Source organism: Pipistrellus hanaki (assembly GCF_964339955.1).
Source record: "Pipistrellus hanaki genome assembly, chromosome: 1".
Lineage (NCBI taxonomy): Eukaryota > Metazoa > Chordata > Mammalia > Chiroptera > Vespertilionidae > Pipistrellus > Pipistrellus hanaki.
Window position 1 is genome coordinate 59,236,417 of NC_140503.1, and position 19,247 is coordinate 59,255,663.

Here is a 19,247-nt window from a genome sequence, read left to right on the forward strand (position 1 = left end):
AGAGTTGTAATCTGGTTGGTCTCACTCTGACCACTGGGTACACTGGCTCTTAGATCTCCAAGGAGGTGCAAAGTCAGCCACTGCCTGAGGCCACCCAGTAGGAGCTACAGAGAGATCTGAAGATTCCTCTTTGTTTAGGGTTTGGAGGTGCCTAGATGAGGCCCAGCTGTGAAGCAGTGTGAGCTGCTATCCAACCTTGGGCCTTCTTTTGGAGGCTCTGGGGCTCTCTGACCCAGCTGCAGTTGGTTAGGTTTTAGATTGCAAAAGGCCAGGCCATTCATATGCAAAAGCCTCTGCACACAGCTTAGGTGGGGTTATAATTGGGTGGGGCAGAGTTTCAGGGAATCACCTGGGCAGAGCAAACAGCAATGGCTGACCATCCGCCTGCCCCAAAGAGGTCCCCAGGTCTCTGTGTCCTTGGTGCCATGCAGGAACAAGGATCACTGCAGGCACCTCTTAGAGAAAGCCGCTCTCATGTTTCGGTCTGATGCCAGACAGTTCAGTTTCTCCCCTTATGAATCTGGGTCCCCAGAGTCTCTCCCAGAACTGGAGTTCAGAGCAGTTGTGAGCTTGTATGTCCCTCTGATTGAAAAAGACAGCAGTGTACCCAGTTTCCAGCCCTTTCCACACATGCCTCTGTACCTCCCCACTACACTTCCTCACCTCTCCATCTCTTCCCAGTCTCAGTGTGGTTTTCTCTTTCCTTCTAGTTGTATAAATTACACTCAGCTAGCCTTCCCATGGTTCTGGATGATGTTCATTTTGTCTTTTAGTTGTAGTTTTAACTTTAGAAAGTCCTTTCTCTTGAGAGAGTTACTAGTAAAATTAATTTTCTCAAAATTATATAATTCTTAATTTACATTAAGGAGAAAAACATACTCTTTTGTTTTCCAGATCCTAAACTGATCTTCCAGGCCAGCCTTGCAAATGCTCAAATACTGATTCCCAGTAACCAGGCCAGTGTAAGCAGTATGCTGTTGGAAGGACATACCCTCCTGGCCCTTGCTACCACAATGTATGCTCCTGGTGGTGTCAGCCAGGTATGGACCGTACCTCTATCTATTATGGCGAAGTAGGACTGATTTTAAATTTGGCAGAAATATCTATGGATTTTTTGGAAATCAGTTGTATTAAAATAAAACCACCCATATTAAAAAACTGTGATACATCTACACAATGAAATATGCCGCTATAAAAAAGAAGGACCTTTTACCATTTGCAACAGCATGGATGGAATTGGAGAGCGTTATGCTAAGCAAAATAAGCCAGTCGGAGAAAGATATCACATGATTTCACTCATATATAGGATATAATGATTAATAAAATTGGATGAACAAGAATAGATCAGAGACAAATGGTAGGGGAGGGGGAGTTGTATGCATGCATATTAGCATAACCTATGGACACAGACACTGGGGCGGTGGGGGCCTGCCTGGAGTGGGAATGACTGGGGGAGAGGGGGCATCAATTGGGGAAAAATGAGACATGGAAAGGGAAGGGAAGGGAAGGGAAGGGGAGGGGAGAGGAGATGAGGGAAAAGGAAGGGAAGGGAAGGGAAGGGAAGGGAAGGGAAGGAAAAAGGAAGGGGAGGGGAAGGGGAAGGGGGAGGGGAAGGGGAAGGGGAATGGGAAAGGGAGGGGGAAGGGGAATGGGAAGGGGAAGGGGAGGGGAAGGGGAGGGAAGGGAAAAAAGAAAAGAAAGAAAGAAAGAAAGAAAATGAGAAAGAAAGAAAAGAAAGAAAAGAAAAGAAAGAAAGAAGAGGGACACTGGTGACCCTATTGGATGATGTCCACAATAGCAGTATTTTATTTTAATAGAGACATCCCATGCAATACACACACACACACACACACACACACACACACAAACACACACTGAGTGGTCAGATTATTATGATCTCTGGTTGCATAATAATCTTGCCACTCGGTGTACATCCTATATAATAAAAGGCTAATATGTAAATTGTCCCCTTGACCAGGAATTCGACCAGCAGGCAGGCTGGCCAACCCCACCCATGTCCCCTCCCCCTGGCCAGACCCCACCTATGCACAAATTCATGCTCCAGGCCTCAAATATATATACACACACTGAGTGGCCAGATAGTATGCATTCAGAGATCATAATAATCTGGCCACTCAGTGTGTGTGTGTGTGTGTGTGTGTGTGTGTATAAAGCCACTCATAAGTTTTTTATTAGGTTAAAAGAACATAAAACAAGGATGAGTTTTGAAATTTTATATGATATCCTCTTAAATTGAAAGGCAACTAATATGTTATTATTTTAGAAAATAGATTATTTTCCCCCTTAATTTGTTTTCTAATGTTCTGGGTTCATTTTCAGAATTGAATTAGGATCTGATTGTTTTTGGGAGTAAGTATATACTTTAGATCTGTGACTTGGGAATCATTTTATACTGTTTGCCCTCTTAGAGAGGTAAAAGGGAAGTCATAATTTTTAGCTATGTAAACTCTTTTGAGGGGCCCAATAGAAATTTGTCCATCTTTGCATTTTTGAAAGTTATAGTGTGCCTAGTTAGAGGAAACATAATAATGCTTTTAAACATTTAATCTTCAAAGATTTCTCCTTTAGATTGTTTCAATATACCTTAACTTACTTATTCTTTTTTTTTTTTTTTAATATATTTTATTGATTTTTTACAGAGAGGAAGAGAGAGGGATAGAGAGTTAGAAACATCAATGAGAGAGAATCATCGATCAGCTGCCTCTTGCACACCCCCTACTGGGGATGTGCCCACAACCAAGGTACATGCCCTTGACTGGAATTGAACTCGGGACCTTTGAGTTCGCAGGCTGACGCTCAATCCACTGAGCCAAACCGGTTTCGGCTATTTCTGTTCTTAATCACCTTTCAGAAATTAGCAATAGAGTAACATGAGAGCTGAACAAGAGTCATGTAGTCTAGTAGTTATTTTTCTTTTAAAATATTTGCTATTTAATATATAATTCAATATTTAACATTTACGTATTTTAAATAATATAGTAGCAGTCTTTTTTCAAACAACTTTTCCACACAGTTTGAAAACTACTGATCTAGCTGAAATTCCTAATTTTGTAGGTGAAGAATCTAAAGCCTAATGTTAAATATCTAGCCCAAAATCACATGGTAGTTTATCTTAGAACCAGAACAAGATCTATTGTTTTCTGACTCCTTTTTAAAAAATAAAAAAAATAAAGAAATTATATATATATTTTATTGGTTTAGAGAGAGAGAGAGAGAGAGAGAGAAAGGAAGAAGGAAAAAGAGATAGAAACATTGATAACAGAGAAACATTGATCAGCTGCCTCTTGCACGCCTTCTGGGTGGTTATGCACCCTGATCGGAAATCAAACCAGCAACCTCTTGGTTCATAGGCCCATGCTCAATCACTGACCAATGTTATTTTCACCACCATGTATTCTCTCAAGCTAATCTTGTTTAACATGTTCTTGTGAAAAAAGAACAAAATTGGAGAAGAAAAGAGCATTGCTGTATACCATGTTATCTGTCTTTTTATTTAGGTTGTTCAGAATGAAGAAAATGAGAACTGTTTGAAAAAAGTAGATCCCCAGTTACTGAAGATGGCATTAACTCCTTATCCCAAGCTAAAAACTGCTCTCTTCCCACAGTACACTGCCCCTAGTGTCCTACCACCAGATATTACACTCTACCACCTTATTCAGGTACAGTATTTATTTAGGTGGCTGGTATTTAGGTATCAGACAGGATTCAACCAGGAAAACAGAAACCACTCTGGGTCTTTCAAATGGAGAACAGTTAATGTAGAGACCACAAATTTTTCCTTGATTTAAAATCAAAGCTGCTCTTTCCTTAGACATCTAAATCTTGACTTAATAGTTCTGTTTTCTCCTGTATCCCTCCACCATGTGTTTATAGTCTTTGCTAAATCTTTGGCTATACAGATTTCAAATAGCCACTGCTCCCTGCTCTCAAAACTTTTCTGTCTGACTTGACCTTAGTTGGCTTTTTTCTTTGTTGCTCATGATTTGATCATCACATTTATTTTTTAAAATACATTTTTATTGAATTCAGAGAGGAAGGGAGAGATAGATAGAAATATCAATGATGAAAAAGAATCATTGATCAGCTGCCTTCTGCATACACCTTGCACTAGGGATTGATACCGCAACCTGGCCATGTGCCCTGACCGGGAATCAAACTGTGACATCCTGGTTCATGGGCCATGCCGGCTGGGCACATACATTTCTTTAACCCTTGATCTGATAGTCTTATTCTTTTCCTTTTCTGATCTGCCTTAGCTTACCTTGTCATGTTTACGTGGTAATATTTTCTAGTTTCTTAGTCCTCTTGCTTTTTGATTCCAAAAACATGTCTAAAGCCCATTTTACATTATAATTAATGCTGCTTCTACCAAAAGAGAGTGCACTTTGCACACATAATTTGAAGTGAAGAGAGTCTTTAAAAGGAACACAGCCAGTTCTGTTTATATTAAAATAGAAGTGTCTCATACATTCTTTTTTGTGTTTAGCTATGTTCAAAGAATTTATGTCCAGAAAGGTAAGATTTTTAGTTGCCCTGGAGAAGGGAAACAGACTGCCTGTTAAGTCCTTTTATATAATTTTGTTTACTTACTTTAGAATCAATTTACTCCCCCCACCCATCCCTCTTTAAGAGGCCTAGGTGAAAGAGGGCCTGCCCCTGGGGGGAAGGCAGGGTCCCTGTTAAGGCATTCCTGAGGCTCTCATGGACGTTACTAATGAAGAAAAATGGTCAGCAAACATTCAGACAGCCTCAAGATTAGTTTCCTCCTGTAGAGATTCCTTTAAAATAATCATTTTCCCAATTGGTTCAATATCAAATTCATTTAGTTCTAAATATATTTCACCCTTCTGGAACATAGTTATGTGGGGGTCACTGATTTTAAGAAAATCTTGTTGTTAGGTAGTATGTTCTGATATCAAAACAGGCATTGGTTGATTAGATGCCCCTAACCATTTGTACAGAAGCTTTACTCAGGGAAAAGGCAACCTCCTTGGGTGTGGGTAAGAACAGATAACATAGCCCCAGTATCTACAAGGGCCTTAGTAATTTCCTTTCTTTCAATTTCTCCTAAACAAGTAGTAAGAAGGGGAAACACCCTCTCATAGTCCTTGGAGCAACCCTATGCTGGCTTCTTTTCTCTTTCTGAATCCCATTTCAGTTTTCTATAGCCCTTCTTAAGGTGGTCTGGCTTTTTACAATAAACAGGAGTTTCCCTGCAGTTCTTACTTAGTAATTCTGTTGCTTTGCTCCACAAATCAGTAGATACACTGATTGAAATAGTATAATCAGGATCACATGTTCTAACAGTTAAATTCCTTTGTGAACCCTTCAGAGTTTTGGAGGAAGTCATGGAAATCTTTAGGGAGATTCCTTAATTCTGTACAATCACTGATTTTCCTCTGCCTGAGACTGGCTTTTCTGGTTTTCTGAGTGTCCCCTAGGTCAATAGGGAGCTGAGGTGGAGGAGGTAAGAAGAGAAAGAGGGAGCAGGAAAGGAGAGTTAAGTCCAGACAATGAAGTAAAGGCTAGAGCAGGGCAGTTGAAGAAGAGGGGGGAAAATAGAGCATTGGCATGGAGCAGCTTCCTTTAGTTCAGAGACAGGTTCCACAAGTTCTTGTAACTTCCTGTAGAGAAGAGAATTTATCTGTGCTCTTCCCAGAAGCCTCTAATTTCCGATCAAAATGAGTTTCCTATTCATTTAGTTTAATTTTAGAGCTGGCTTTTTCTAATTTTGCATGCAAAAATTTAATTTAGGTGTCAAAAGAGTTTCATTTTGGCCATCTTACTTTGATATCACTTCTAGTTAAATCTTCCCATTTCTATAAGTGCTTGCAAGTAAAAGATTCCTATTTATTGAATATCTACAGGAATATTAATGGGGACTGGGAGTTGCAGGCCTTGAAAGCACAATTTATCATGTTAATTTTAGGATCTGCAGAGTCTGAACCAGTTTTTAGGGATATTATGTAGTTGGTTGAAGTGTGCTGCTTATGGGTTGTTAGAATCAATTAACTTTTAAGTCTGATTTAACTTTTTCCCTTTTACAGTCATTATTGCCCTTTGATCCTAGCAGATTGTTTGGCTGGCAGCCTGCCAACACACTGGCTATAGGAGGTAAGTCATTATGGGTACTTCTTACTTTGGAAGCATTTCAACAATGTTGATTCATAGGAGAAGTTGATATATGTAAAAGCCAACCCAGGTTTTTTTTTTGTTTTTGTTTTTTTTACTGCTTTCTACTTTAAAAATAAAGATATATTCCAGTGAATTGAAATATATTGTAATAGGTCACTAGTGCTGTACTTGCTGGGAAATATATTATGTATTTGTCTGCTTAAATTTATTTTTTCCCAAAAATCCCTCTGTGAGCAGTATAGTACAATATTATAAAGGTTAAGAGTGTAAGTGTTGGTATTAGGTAAATCCTGGCTCTACAATGTAATAGTTGTAGGACCTTGGGCAAGTAAATTCTCTATAAAATAAGCTTAGTAACAGTGCCCACCTCACATGTTACATTGAGAATGAAAGGAGACATTGAAAGGCACTTCACAACCTCTCACAGTTCCTGATACAGTTACTAACACAGTCAGCACCAGATACACACACAGTGCCTTCCTCTCTAGATTATAAGAATTTGTTTTGGTTCTCTGTGTGTGTGTGTGCCTTTTTACAAGTATTGTTAACATACATATGCTATTTTTAAACACTGCTTTTTTTTATCTTTTTAATTTTTACATTTAGAGTTAGCCTTTAATATTATGTTACATGTGGTGCTTCTGCCAAAATTAAAGTTGGCTTCAAATTAGTACTCAGAGTACTTAGCACATAACATACAACATGTGACTATTGACATACATAAAAATGAATTTTCTAATGTGTCCAGAGCTCATTACAGGTCTATAATAGATGTTCAATAAATATTTATTGAGTGCTGAATAAAGTAGTGCTTATTGTATTTTCAAATGAAAACACATGCTTTAATCTCAGTGAAGTTACTAGAGAGTAGACAGAATCCCCTGTCCTGTTCTACCTCCAACTCCATCATGTAGCCAGGGTCTTAGTCTCCCTCTTGGAGATTGAGCATTCTAGTAGGTACACAGTAGAGAAAAGACATTGGAGGCATGTTCCCTGTCTGGTTTTTAGACATTTAGAACATTTTTGAGCAAATAAAGCCCAATGTAAATGAAACAATTATGAAGACAATAATACAGATTGATAATATTGGAGAGCTATATTTAGTTAAAGTGTTTCCTAACTTTTTTACATGATTTTACCACTGAAAGGGGATATAAGGCCAACTGCATGTTGACTTTGCTTCCAGGGCAGGCCAGAGAAAAATTTCCATTTGTGTAGAATTTTCTCTCACACACAATCTCCAGCACTATCACCCAACTGCTAAAAAATCATGGTCTTATTTGAATAAAAAGTTACTTATTTGACACCTGGAAGTACCATATACTTGACATGTACTCAGTAAATATTTAAGAAATGAATAGTTTTATGTGAAATTATAAGTGACCAAAGTTACTCTGTTCTCACAAAGCATACAGATAATGCATTTGACTACTTTTTAATCTCAGAGAGGATGTGCTTTTAAATAATAGTTTTGTAAGATGACAAGACACCATTAAGATCTTTTTCTTTTTTTGTGGGAGCCAAGTCACAATATAAGAAGTCTCTGTAATTCCATGGGAGGATAAAACTTTATTTCAGAAATAAGCATTGAACTTTGAAAATGAGAACACATACACTGTTTTCCAGTTTTTTGGTTTTTTAACAGTTCAGAATGTTATAATTTTTTACAAAGAGGAAGGGAGAGAGCTAGAAAGTTAGAAACATCAGTCAGTTGCCTCCTGCACACCCCTTACTGGGGATGTGCCCACAACCAAAGTACGTACATGCCCTTGACAGGAATCAAATCTGGGACCTTTCAGTTCACAGGCCGACACTCTATCCACTGAGCCAAACCGGTTTCGGCTAGCTCACCTTTTTAAAAATACATAATAAATGGTTAAGAGACAAATATTAGGGCTTGACAGGATTGGTTATAGCATACTAACTTCTCACATCCAAGTATCTTCTGACTTTAAATTTCTCTGAAAAGAGGAAAAAAAATTTCTTGGCTATTTTTATGGGCACAGAAGAACTTTAAACTGAATCACTGTGCTGGAAAGATGGTACCAGCATGTAGATAACAAGGTGCTCTGTGCATATATCAGAAAATATAGCTGGTGGTAACATAAGGAGAGTACAGGAAATTATTAATAGGGAGAAAAAGATGTTTTTGTCAAGGTATTCATTAGAATGGCCTTGGTGAATAGAGGATACATAAATAGGTAGAGATTTTATTGCATAATGAGCTTCATGAATGAATTAAAAGTTTTTCATATCTTAGGCAGAGATTTTGTAATCAAAACGTTATTGCTGTTGTGAAGTTAAATATAGAATTAAAGCATATAAAGTTATAAGTAAGTATCATGGGGGAAAAGCACAATTTACAAGTTTTCATATGCAGCTTCTCAGATACACATTTTTGCATAAAATGAGGGTCACCTCTCCACATTAAAATAAAATTACCACATTTTGGTGGTTCAAAGTGACACATAATGGTACAAAATGATTATAGCAAGATATTTTCTTTTACCATTGTAGACAAATTTTCCATGTACAGATCTGCAGTTAATCATGGTGAAATGTAGAGCATTAATAATCACTTCACTTTCTTCCCAGATGTATCGAGTCATCTCCCGCATTTCTCTAGCCCTGATCTGGTTAATAAATATGCTATAGTGGAACGTCTGAATTTTGCTTATTATTTATATCATGGACGGCCTTCATTTGCATTTGGTACTTTTCTGGTCCAGGAATTAATTAAGAGCAAGACACCCAAGCAGCTGTGAGTAAAGTATAATTTATACTGTTAATAAAAGATATATCTGTGTATTTTACCTGTACATTTAAAAAATGTACTGGAAACATGTATAAAAGTTAACAGTGATTCTGTTTGGATGGTGATATTTTATTTCCATTTGTGTTTTTCCAGTTTTCCCAGTTTTTGGCATTTATTGTGTGTTACTTTTGTTAACTTATATACTTTTTTTTTAACATACCGTATTTTACCTAAAAAAAAAAAGTATATAAAATAGTATACACACACACACACACACACACACATTTATTTATTTATTTATTTATTTAATTAAATTTTTTTTTTTTAAAGAGAGGAAAGCAGAGGGATAGAGAGAGAGAATCATTGATGGGAGAGGAACATCATCGATTGGCTTACTTCTTACATAGCCCCCACCAGCGATTGAGCCCATAACCTGGGCATGTGCCCTGATGGGGAACTGAAGCAGTGGCCTCTTGATTCCTGGGCTGGCATGCAACTGCTGAGCCACACTGGTTCAGCAAAAAAAAAAAAAAAAAAAAAGATTTTAAATAACTTTTATTTTTTAAAATAAATTTTTATTGATTCTTTTACAGAAAGGAAGGGAGAGAGATAGAGAGCTAGAAACGCCGATGAGAGAGAAACATCTGTAATACTTCCAAACAATAAAGATAAAAAAATTTTAAAAGTCCCTTAGTCTTCTAGCCTCATTCTACATAGTAAATTCTTGTGTGTCTTTTCTCAAAAATTTTCTATACATATAAAAGTACTTATGAGTCTTTTAAAATGTGTGTGCTTTATAACAGCAAACTTTAAGTGGCATTAATTTTCTTGGTAGTTTGTGTACATGTAATTGACAAGATCACAAGTTGGCAATTTTTTGGAAATTTCACTCCCTGTTCCCTAGATGAAATTGGAAGCAGAATAATTTAGACTGTGAGTAGGTGTTTTGGGAGGAGGTAAAACACGGTATGTTAAAAAAAAAAAGTATATGCACTTTAAATGATTATAAAGTCAGTCTTATTAGCATTTCATTTTCAAAATGTAAAAGAATCTACACAAATGAATAATTTTGGGGGGTCAATGCCTGTTTTTAAACTGATACCTGATCTAGTCTAGACCCTGCTGATAATGTGAAGCAATGGAATTGAAAACATAAAAACCATTTTGTTTGATATTTGTGCATCCTCAACCCATTGACTGTTGCAGATTTTATGCCATAAACTATCTTTTATGTACCCCCATAAAACAAGTTTAGGGGCACTTTATGATAAATTTCCTTTGTTCAAAGCTTAGTCTAGCTTCACCCATTATTTTAAATCAGTTAAACCTGAAAAGGAGCGAAAGTCAAGTGGGTTATAAGCTGTTAAAGGTGTATACATTTTTGGGAGACAACCAATATAAGGAAATGCGGGGTGAAAAGGGAACCACAGAAGAATTGCTTATTCTCTTAGAGGAAGGCATATGGAACCATATTCAACAACAGGAAATAAAGAGGTTTGTGAGTTGCAATTCCAGGCTCTTTTCCAGCAAGCTTTGTTGTCCCAATGTGTGCTTGCCTAGTCTCTACCAATACCTCAGGGTTTTCACCCCCAGACCTTATCTTCTTACTCCTCCAACCTACAGAACCTAAATGAATGTGAGCAAAGGGCACAGAAAGGGAATGAATGGGGAGGAAGCCAAAAATCACTGTGTCTGACACTCCATGTGTCACTGATCTGTTTTCTGATGATGAGTTTCCATGTGTTGATGTGAGTTTGTTTGTTTTTTTTCAGGATCCAGCAAGTAGGCAGTGAAGCCTATGTTTTAGGCCTCTCTTCCTTCCACATCCCTTCAATAGGAGCTGCCTGTGTTTGTTTCTTAGAATTGCTCGGGCTCGACAGCCTCAGGCTCAGAGTTGACATGAAAGTGGCCAATACAATTCTGAGCTACAGGTGTGCAAATGAAGATGCTCGGTTCAGCTTTATCAGAGAGTCTCTAGGTACAGCACCCTTTCTTTCTGTGACTTGGTTTGTTTAGAGGACACAGAATGAATTAGGTCTCAGGCACTGATTTGTGAGTTGTTGGGGAAGAAAGTTATCTCCCCGTTTCATCCTTTTCCGTCAGTGTTTGTTCCTTACCTCACTTTCTTGGGCCCTTTACCAGTAATTGGATACTGAAATGGCTCTGGACCATACTCTTCAAACAGAAATGCCCAGTTCCTTAACCCTTTCTCTTGACCAACCAAATTCGTTGTTTGTATTTCTTACAGCTGAAAAACTGTCTAAACTGGCTGGGGGTGAAAAGGCAGCCACAGAAGAATTGCTTGTTCTCTTAGAGGAAGCCATATGGAACAATATTCAACAGCAGGAAATAAAGAGGTTTGTGAGTTGCAATCCCAGCCTCTTTTCCAGCAAGTTTTATTGTCTCAATGTGTGTTTGCCTAGTCTCTACCAATACCTCAGGTGTTTTCACCAACCCCCAGACCATATCTTTTTATCCCTCCAACATACAGCAGATACTCAGTAAATGGAGAGTGGTTTTAATAACATCTCACCATCAGTAAAGGAGGGTGAAGATAATGATTCCCTCTTTTTTTTCCTTTCTGTTTTTATTTCAATAAAAATGATTTTAAATATAATAATGTTACATTCAGTAAACCTTAATATTTCAAGAAAAACTATCTTAAATATAACAATGTTACATGCAATAAACATTAACATCTCAAGAAAAATTATTTAAAATATGTTAAATGCAATAACAAGTTTCATTATTTAAGAAAAATGATCTTAGCCGAAACCGGTTTGGCTCAGTGGATAGAGCATCGGTCTGCAGACTGAAGGGTCCCTGGTTTGATTCTGGTCAAGGGCATGGACCTTGGTTGCGGGCACATCCCCAGTAGGGGGTGTGCAGGAGGCGTCTGGTTGATGTTTCTCTCTCCTCGCTGTTTCTAGCTCTCTATCCCTCTCCCTTTCTGTAAAACATCAATAAAATATATTTTAAAAAAATAATAAATAATAAAATGTATTTTTAAAAACATTTAAAAAATGATTTTCCATATAATAATAATGCATGCAATAAACAATATTTCAAGAATAAAAGGATTTTAAGTATGATATCAAAATTGCACTAACAGTATGATATCACAAAAGTTGTAGGAAATATTAAAAATCTGCAAATAATAGGATTACTTCTTTTATATTATAGAATATTTCTCACCCCTCTGGCTCTATTTTTATTCATCAGTTTATGTTGTTCATTATATTCAACAAATGAGTAAGATCATATGATATTTGTCTTTCTCTGACTGGCTTATTTTGCTTAGCATGATGCTTTTTAAAATATATATATTTTATTGATTTTTTATAGAGAGGAAGGGAAAGGGATAGAGAATTAGAAACTTTGATGAGAAAAAAAAACATCGATCAGCTGCCATCTGCACACTCCCCATTGGGGATGTGCCTGCAACCAAGGTACATGCCCTTGACTGGAATCGAACCTGGGACCTTTCAGTCTGCAAGCCAATGCTCTACTGAGCTAAACCAGTTAGGGCAGCATGGTGCTTTTAGAGTCATATTTTGTTGGATATGAATGTTGCTACTCTACCTTATTTTTTTTCTTTTCAATTTGTATGGGAAAAAAATTTTTTTTAAATATATTTAATTGATTTTTTTTTTTACAGAGAGGAAGGGAGAAGGATAGAGAGTTAGAAACATCAGTGAGAAACATCTTTCAGCTGCCTCCTGCACACCCCCTACTGGGGATGTGCCCACAACCAAGGTACATGCCCTTGACCGGAATCGAACCTGGGACCTTTTAGTCTGCAGGTTGACGCTCTATCCACTGATCCACGCCGGCTCGGCTGAAAAATGTTTTTCCATCCCTTCACTTTCATCCTGTGTATGTCTTTTGTTTTGAGGTGGGTCTATTGTAGACAGCATATAGTTGGGTCATGCTTTTGTATCCATTCAGCTACCCTAAATGTTTTGACTAGAACTTTTAATTCATTTACATTTAGGGTTATTAGTGAGAGGTACTTATTTATAGCCATTTTATTATAATTCTGTATGGCTCGATTTCTCTCTCTGTTTCTTCTTCTCAGCAATTCCTTACAGCAATCTATTTAGCATTTCTTGTAATGCTGGCTTGTGAGTGATGAGCTCCTTTAGCCTTTTTTTTGTCGGGGAAGCTCTTTGACTATCTATTTTGAATGATAGCCTTGCTGGATATAGTAATCTTGGTCTCAGATCCTTGCTTTCCAATACCTTGAATACTTCATGCCATTCCCTTCTGGCTTGTAGAGTTTCTGATGAGAAATCAGGTGTCAGCCTTAAGGGAACTTCTTTGTAGGTAACAGTTGTTTTTTTCTCTTGCTGAGAGAATGACTCAGCCCAGGAAACTTAGGGTGTCTGCCTCTGAGCTCTATCCCAAGTCCCCAGTTCTGGGTTCTGCTCTCAAACATCTCCAGTCCACTTCACCTTCCTGGTTTATAGGTCAATGCTCAACCACTGAACTATACCAGCTGAGCCTGAAAAGCTTTTTAGAGAATATACTGTAGTTAAATTTATTTAATTTTTCAGTTTAAAACTAAAGCAACATTTTAACAAGTTTTTCTTTCTGTCACTTCCACCCCCAATTACAGGTTATACAGCGAATCTAGCATCCAGTGGGTATTAGTGGTACAGTTCTGCAGGCTCCACAATATAAAACTGAGCACGTCTTACCTTAGAGAATGTGCCAAAGCAAATGATTGGTTACAGTTCATTATTCACAGCCAGCTCCATAATTATCACCCAGATGAGGTAAGCCACTGATTGTTCCTAGTTATTCAAGAGGATATTGGAACACTTCTTAGATTGAAAATATTGTTCTTGCTGTTGTGAACACATAGGTGGTTTTGTTTTTGTTTTTTAAAAATATTATTTTTTACTAAATTTCATTGGGTTGGCTTCAGACAAAGGACTAGTCATTATTACTAAAGAGATGAAGGAAGAACGTTGTGACTCCAGATTGCAAATGGAAATTCACTCAAAAGCAACAAACTTTGTAAAATTATATGGTCATCTCTGACAAGGTTCAAGTTGAGAAAGAACAATTTTTTATTTATTTATTTTTAATATATTTTTTTTATTAAATTATTATTTTTGTACATATACAATGCCCCCCCGCTCCCATACATACCCTCCCTCCCCAGAGTTTTGTGTCCATTGGTTGTACTTATATGCATGTATACAAGTCCTTCGGTTGATCTCTTATCTCCCCCAGATCTCCCCAACCTCCCCACTGTAATTTGACAGTCTGCTTGTTGCTTTACTGTCTCTATATCTATCAGAAAGAACAATTTTGCTTCTGCTTTTTTCTAACATTTTCAGCTCCAGCTGAAATTGAAACTAGGTTATTTGCCTTGTGCACTGTTGGTGGGATTGCAAATTGGTGTGGCCCCTATGGAAAACAGTGTAGAGGTTACTCAGAAAATTAAAAATAGAACTACCTTATGAACCAGCAATTCCACAGATGTAAAGCACACCCTAGGATCTACACAGATAAAAGAATAAGATGCAAATTGACCTTACCTTTGCGATGCCCACCAGCCAATCAGGAGTAAGTATGCAAATTAACTCAACAAAGATGGTGGGTTATTTTGCATATGCAAGCTCTGGGCAGCCAGGGGCAGGGCGCTTGCATTGTCGGTCAACAACACAGGTGTTCCACACCTCTCCAGCTCTGCTCTGGGCCTCTAGGCAGCGTGGGAAGGCAGAAAGGCGGCTCCAGGAGTGAAAAAGCTCCGGTCGGAGCGAAGGGGGTGCCAGCAGCCTGGTGAAGGAAGGCCCACTCTTGCATGAATTTTCGTGTATCGGGCTTCTAGTATAATAAATAATACTGTAGTAACTACATATGGTGCCAGGTGGGTGCTAGATTTATTGGGAAATCACTTCATAAAGTATATGATTGTCTAACCACTATGCTGTACAGTTGAAACTACTATAAAATAATATTGAATGTCAACTATAATTGAGAAATAAAAATAACTTGGTTGTTTTAATCATCTAATGTGTTTTTTAGGTGAAATCTCTTCTCCAATATTTCAGCCCTGTCCTTCAAGACCACTTAAGGCTAGCTTTTGAGAACTTGCCCTTACTGTCCAACTCCAGAAAGGATAGTGATCAAGTCTGCAACAGGTCCTCCCAGGACTTCCAGAAGAGCAAAGAAGAGAGAACTGATTTCTTTGAAATTCTGCTCCGGTGCTCAGAGGAGCCACACTCCTGGTGCTGGCTCCTGGCTGAAGCAGTAAAACAACAGGCCCCTATTCTAAGTGTTCTAGCCTCATGTCTGCAGGTGAGAATCATTAAGAACCCAGAGGATAATAGAAAAAGGGGGAGCGACAGGAAAGGCTGATAGAGGATGTAGGAGGAATGATGATATTGAGGCTCCAGCATGTTTCCAAGATCACTGCAACGTTTTATGCTTCTCCCGTGTGGCCATCCAGCGCACTTCCTGTGCCTTGACATATAGTAGCTGAAGTGGTCAGAGCCTTGGTTCCTGGTGGGCAGTCACAGAGAAGGATGCTTTGGTGGACTGACCACCACTGCCTCTGAGTAGGGAAGAAGGATACTCTAGGGCCAAGAGTCTAGGTAGTCCCTTGGTCAGCAGTTCTGGGGAGGGCAGTTGTGTTTTCTTATACTTAGTACTTCCGTGACTTTCACATATATCCTCTCAATCTCTTGGCCTTTTCACCTGCCATACCCTACAGGATGGTTTACAAAAGTCCCTTGGTTGTTCATTAGAATTTGTTTCACCTTTGAAGGATTTTTAAAGCCATTTTAACCAATTTAGTGAGGTGATTTTTCCTGAACAGGAAATAGCCATCTGTAGTTGTAGCATTGCTGGAAACTTCCTCTGTCAGTAATCCAAGCCCAGTTGTTGATTTTATTTTGAAAAGTTTTTATTCAATGGTAGGATGCCAGTGCTATTTCTTGTCTCTGTGTTTGGATCATCGCTTCTGTGGAGGACAGTATTGCAGCTGAAGCAATGGGACACATTCAGGACTCATTGGAGGGCCATCCATGGGACCTTGAGGACCTCTCAATCATCTGGAGGACATTATTAACAAGGCAGAAGAGCAGAACTCTCATCAGAGGTTTCCAGCTTTTCTTTAAGGTAGTGACAGTCACTTCATTTCTTTCCTAAGTTTAAAAGGGTTACTTTAGAATATCCAGTTATTTCCATTCCTGGATTTATTTATGATATTTAAATATGCTTTTATTGATTTCAGAGAGAGGAAAGAAGTGAGGGATAGAAATACCAATGATGAGAGAGAATCATTGATGGGCTGCTTCCTGCATGCTCCCCTACTGGGGATGAGCCTGCAATCTGGGCATGTGCCTGACTGGGAATTGAACTGTGACCTCTTGCTTCATTGGTCAACACTCAACCATTAAGCCACACCAGCCAGGCCTAGATTTATTTTGTAACCCACAACAAATAATGATAATAGAACTACCGTTTATTTAGGAGAGTGCTTTCTATACATTATTTTAGTCAATTCACACAATAATCCCCAAAAGGTAGAATATTATAAAGTGATCTTATCCTCATTGTTTGCAGAAATAAACCACGATTTACAGAACTTAAGTAACATGTGCAGGGTCTCAAAGTAATTTATTAAGCAGTGTACTTAAAAGTTCATACTAATTCTAAGACTCCTGTGCTCTTGACTGAAAGGCTCCCACTGAAGTGATGGAACTGTATGGATTGATGCCACAGGCAGCAGGCAGGAGGTTGGCAGGTCACTGGAGCCCAGTATCCATGTGTGTATGTAAAGGTTTCCCAGTACCATTAGTGGACCAAGTCCTGCTCTTGTGTGTTGGACCAAGTAGAATAGACAGAAAATGGACCTTTGGGTGATGTAACTGCCTTTCTTTTTAACGTACGTAATTGAATTCTGTGAAGCTTATTCATGAAAAAATAGTATTAAGTTCAGGATTTTGTCTTTTTAAAAGAAAATATTTTTATTGACTTTAGAGAGAGGAAGGGAGATGGAGCGAGACATGGAAACATCAATGATGATAGAGAATCATTGATCCACTGCCTCTTGCACATCCCCTACTGGGGATCGAGCCTGAAACCCGGGCATGTGCCCTTGACCAGAATCGAACCATGACCTCCTGGTTCATAAGTCAATGTTTAAACACTGAGCCATGCCAGCTGGGCAGGATTTTGTAATTTCTTTCAAACTCTTTTTCAAAGGATTCCCCATTACTACTGATGTTGGAGATGTATGAACTCTGTATGTTCTCCAAGAATCATAAGGAAGCCCATGCTAAACTACTGGAGTTCCAGAAGAGCCTTGAAACTGTAAGTTAGAATAATATGCTCTTTCTTGATGGTCTGAAATTTGTTAGAGTGGCCTGTTGTCTGCTAGGAGTCGGATGTGACCGTGGGTTATATGGTGTAATTCAAATGAAATCACTTGCACTGCTCCAGAGAACAGCGAATCAGGACGGGGTGGCAGAGGCCTTGCTTATAAATCACCGCAGTTCCAGGGGTGACAGGTTTCATCCAATGTGCTAACTCTGATCAGTAGCCTGATGCGGGGCAGCCAAGTTCAGTGGGAAAGGAATTCATGGTATTTGCTGCGGATACTAGGGAAGAGTATAGTGATGCATGGGCCACGTGCTAACAATTCAAGATAGCCTTTCCAAAAGAAATATACCTTAGTCCTGCACTGAGTGATCGGGACCGACACTGGGCACCAGCAGTGGGTATGAGCGGCAGGTGGGACTGTGGCGCATGAGAGCACAGAAGTTTCAGTAACCACCAGAGGCTCGCCCCAATGATAGCAACCGGTGCCCCGCCTTGGTCTGGCGCCCCCGCTCACCTGCTCCACCATCCCGCCACAGCCAGTGCCCGCCATGTGGTCAGCACATGTCGTAGCGACCAGTGTTCGGTTCTGGTTGTTCCATCATTTGGTCCTTTTGCATATTAGCCTTTTATTATATAGGATAAGCTAACTAATAGAACCAGCTAGGCAGTGTTAAGCAAGTCTTTCTAAAAGGTCTTCTTTCATATGTGAATTGCCAGTCTTCTGGATTCAAGGGCAGCCCCTGTATCCTCTGAAGAAGCTCTTAAGTGAAACATGCCGCTTAATTTCACAGCAGCTCACAGGGCTGTTAGTCATTAAGAGACAATTTGCATCAGTTCACTCCAAGGTAGTCTTGGGCCTCTTTCCCATCTTTGTCTTTCACACACACAGTTCTCTACACCAAGATGCCCCACAAAGAGGCACACTGCTGCTTCCTGCCACAGAGAGGACCTGAGGAAGCATCCCCCTTTGTGATAGATCATCACTATTGATGACAATGGTTTTCGTAGATATTCCCACATTTGGAGGTTTTGAGTTGTCCCTGTGAAACCACTTTCCCTGACCCTGTCTTTTTTTTTATAGCTTGAAACAGCAGCCATAAAGGACCACGCTGTCATCCCTGCCCCATGGCTGAAGGAGCAGGTGTGTTTTCTTTTGAAGCTTATGCTGCAGCAGTGCGGGACCCAGTTTGAGCTGGGAAAGCTTTTACAGCTGTTCGTTGGGATAGAACATCTCTTCTCTGAGGGTAAGACAGTCTTTACAGTTAAGTTGCTGTTAAGAAGTTAGCTGTCCATTCTTGAAACTGTTTTAGAAGGGCATCTGGAAATTAAAATGCAATATATATACATACACACACACACACACACACACACACACACACACATATATACATATATATATTTAAAGTTCATGAAAGGATATAAAGGAGAGGCTATGAAACTTTAATCATGGTTAAAACATTTAAAACAAAGCACAATAGGATATAACATAAGTAATAGAACTATCATCTCATCCAACAGCAGTTGTCAAATAGCCACAGATCCTCCTGGCTAGTCTCTGCATTGCCCTGTCACTGTCATTCCTTTCTCTTACAAGTCATCTTACCATATCATCTCTGCTCACAGTCACAGGCTTGTTTCCGGAATGTCTAATTCATTTTGAAGGTCTCAGAGAAAAATTATGCTTATTTTTTGCAGGTGTTTCCAGAAATTGATAGTCTCTAAGCTTGTTGATTATTGAATAAAACCAATATTGCCTTAAATTCTATTTGTGATAATTTCAAGTTTTTGTTGAATAATAATGTTATTCTTTTACACTAGATTTTGATGTTTTCATTACTAGGGTTATTTTATCACATTTAAACTCACATGCGTTCAGCTGGAGAGCTCAGAGCTGCAGAGAACACAGAGAATGCTGGGCTCAGCGCCACTGTTGTAGGCTGCTGGGCTGGTGACGGGGAGAAGCGAGGGCTGTTTCCTAAATGTAGGGCATAGCAGA

At 38.9% G+C, this 19,247-nt stretch overlaps 1 protein-coding gene across 1 annotated transcript in view; it reads left to right on the forward strand.

The window, feature by feature from the left end:
• The window catches only part of SPG11 (SPG11 vesicle trafficking associated, spatacsin), an 82,481-nt gene that overhangs the window by 45,049 nt on the left and 18,185 nt on the right, over window positions 1-19,247 (forward strand). Inside the window, exons 18-28 of the mRNA XM_084902659.1 lie at window positions 895-1,040; window positions 3,519-3,680; window positions 6,069-6,135; window positions 8,752-8,917; window positions 10,684-10,889; window positions 11,160-11,268; window positions 13,530-13,689; window positions 14,951-15,223; window positions 15,845-16,045; window positions 17,135-17,242; window positions 18,333-18,495. Of these exons, the coding sequence (XP_084758785.1) occupies window positions 895-1,040; window positions 3,519-3,680; window positions 6,069-6,135; window positions 8,752-8,917; window positions 10,684-10,889; window positions 11,160-11,268; window positions 13,530-13,689; window positions 14,951-15,223; window positions 15,845-16,045; window positions 17,135-17,242; window positions 18,333-18,495 (1,761 nt within the window). The remainder of the gene's footprint in view (window positions 1-894; window positions 1,041-3,518; window positions 3,681-6,068; window positions 6,136-8,751; window positions 8,918-10,683; window positions 10,890-11,159; window positions 11,269-13,529; window positions 13,690-14,950; window positions 15,224-15,844; window positions 16,046-17,134; window positions 17,243-18,332; window positions 18,496-19,247) is intronic.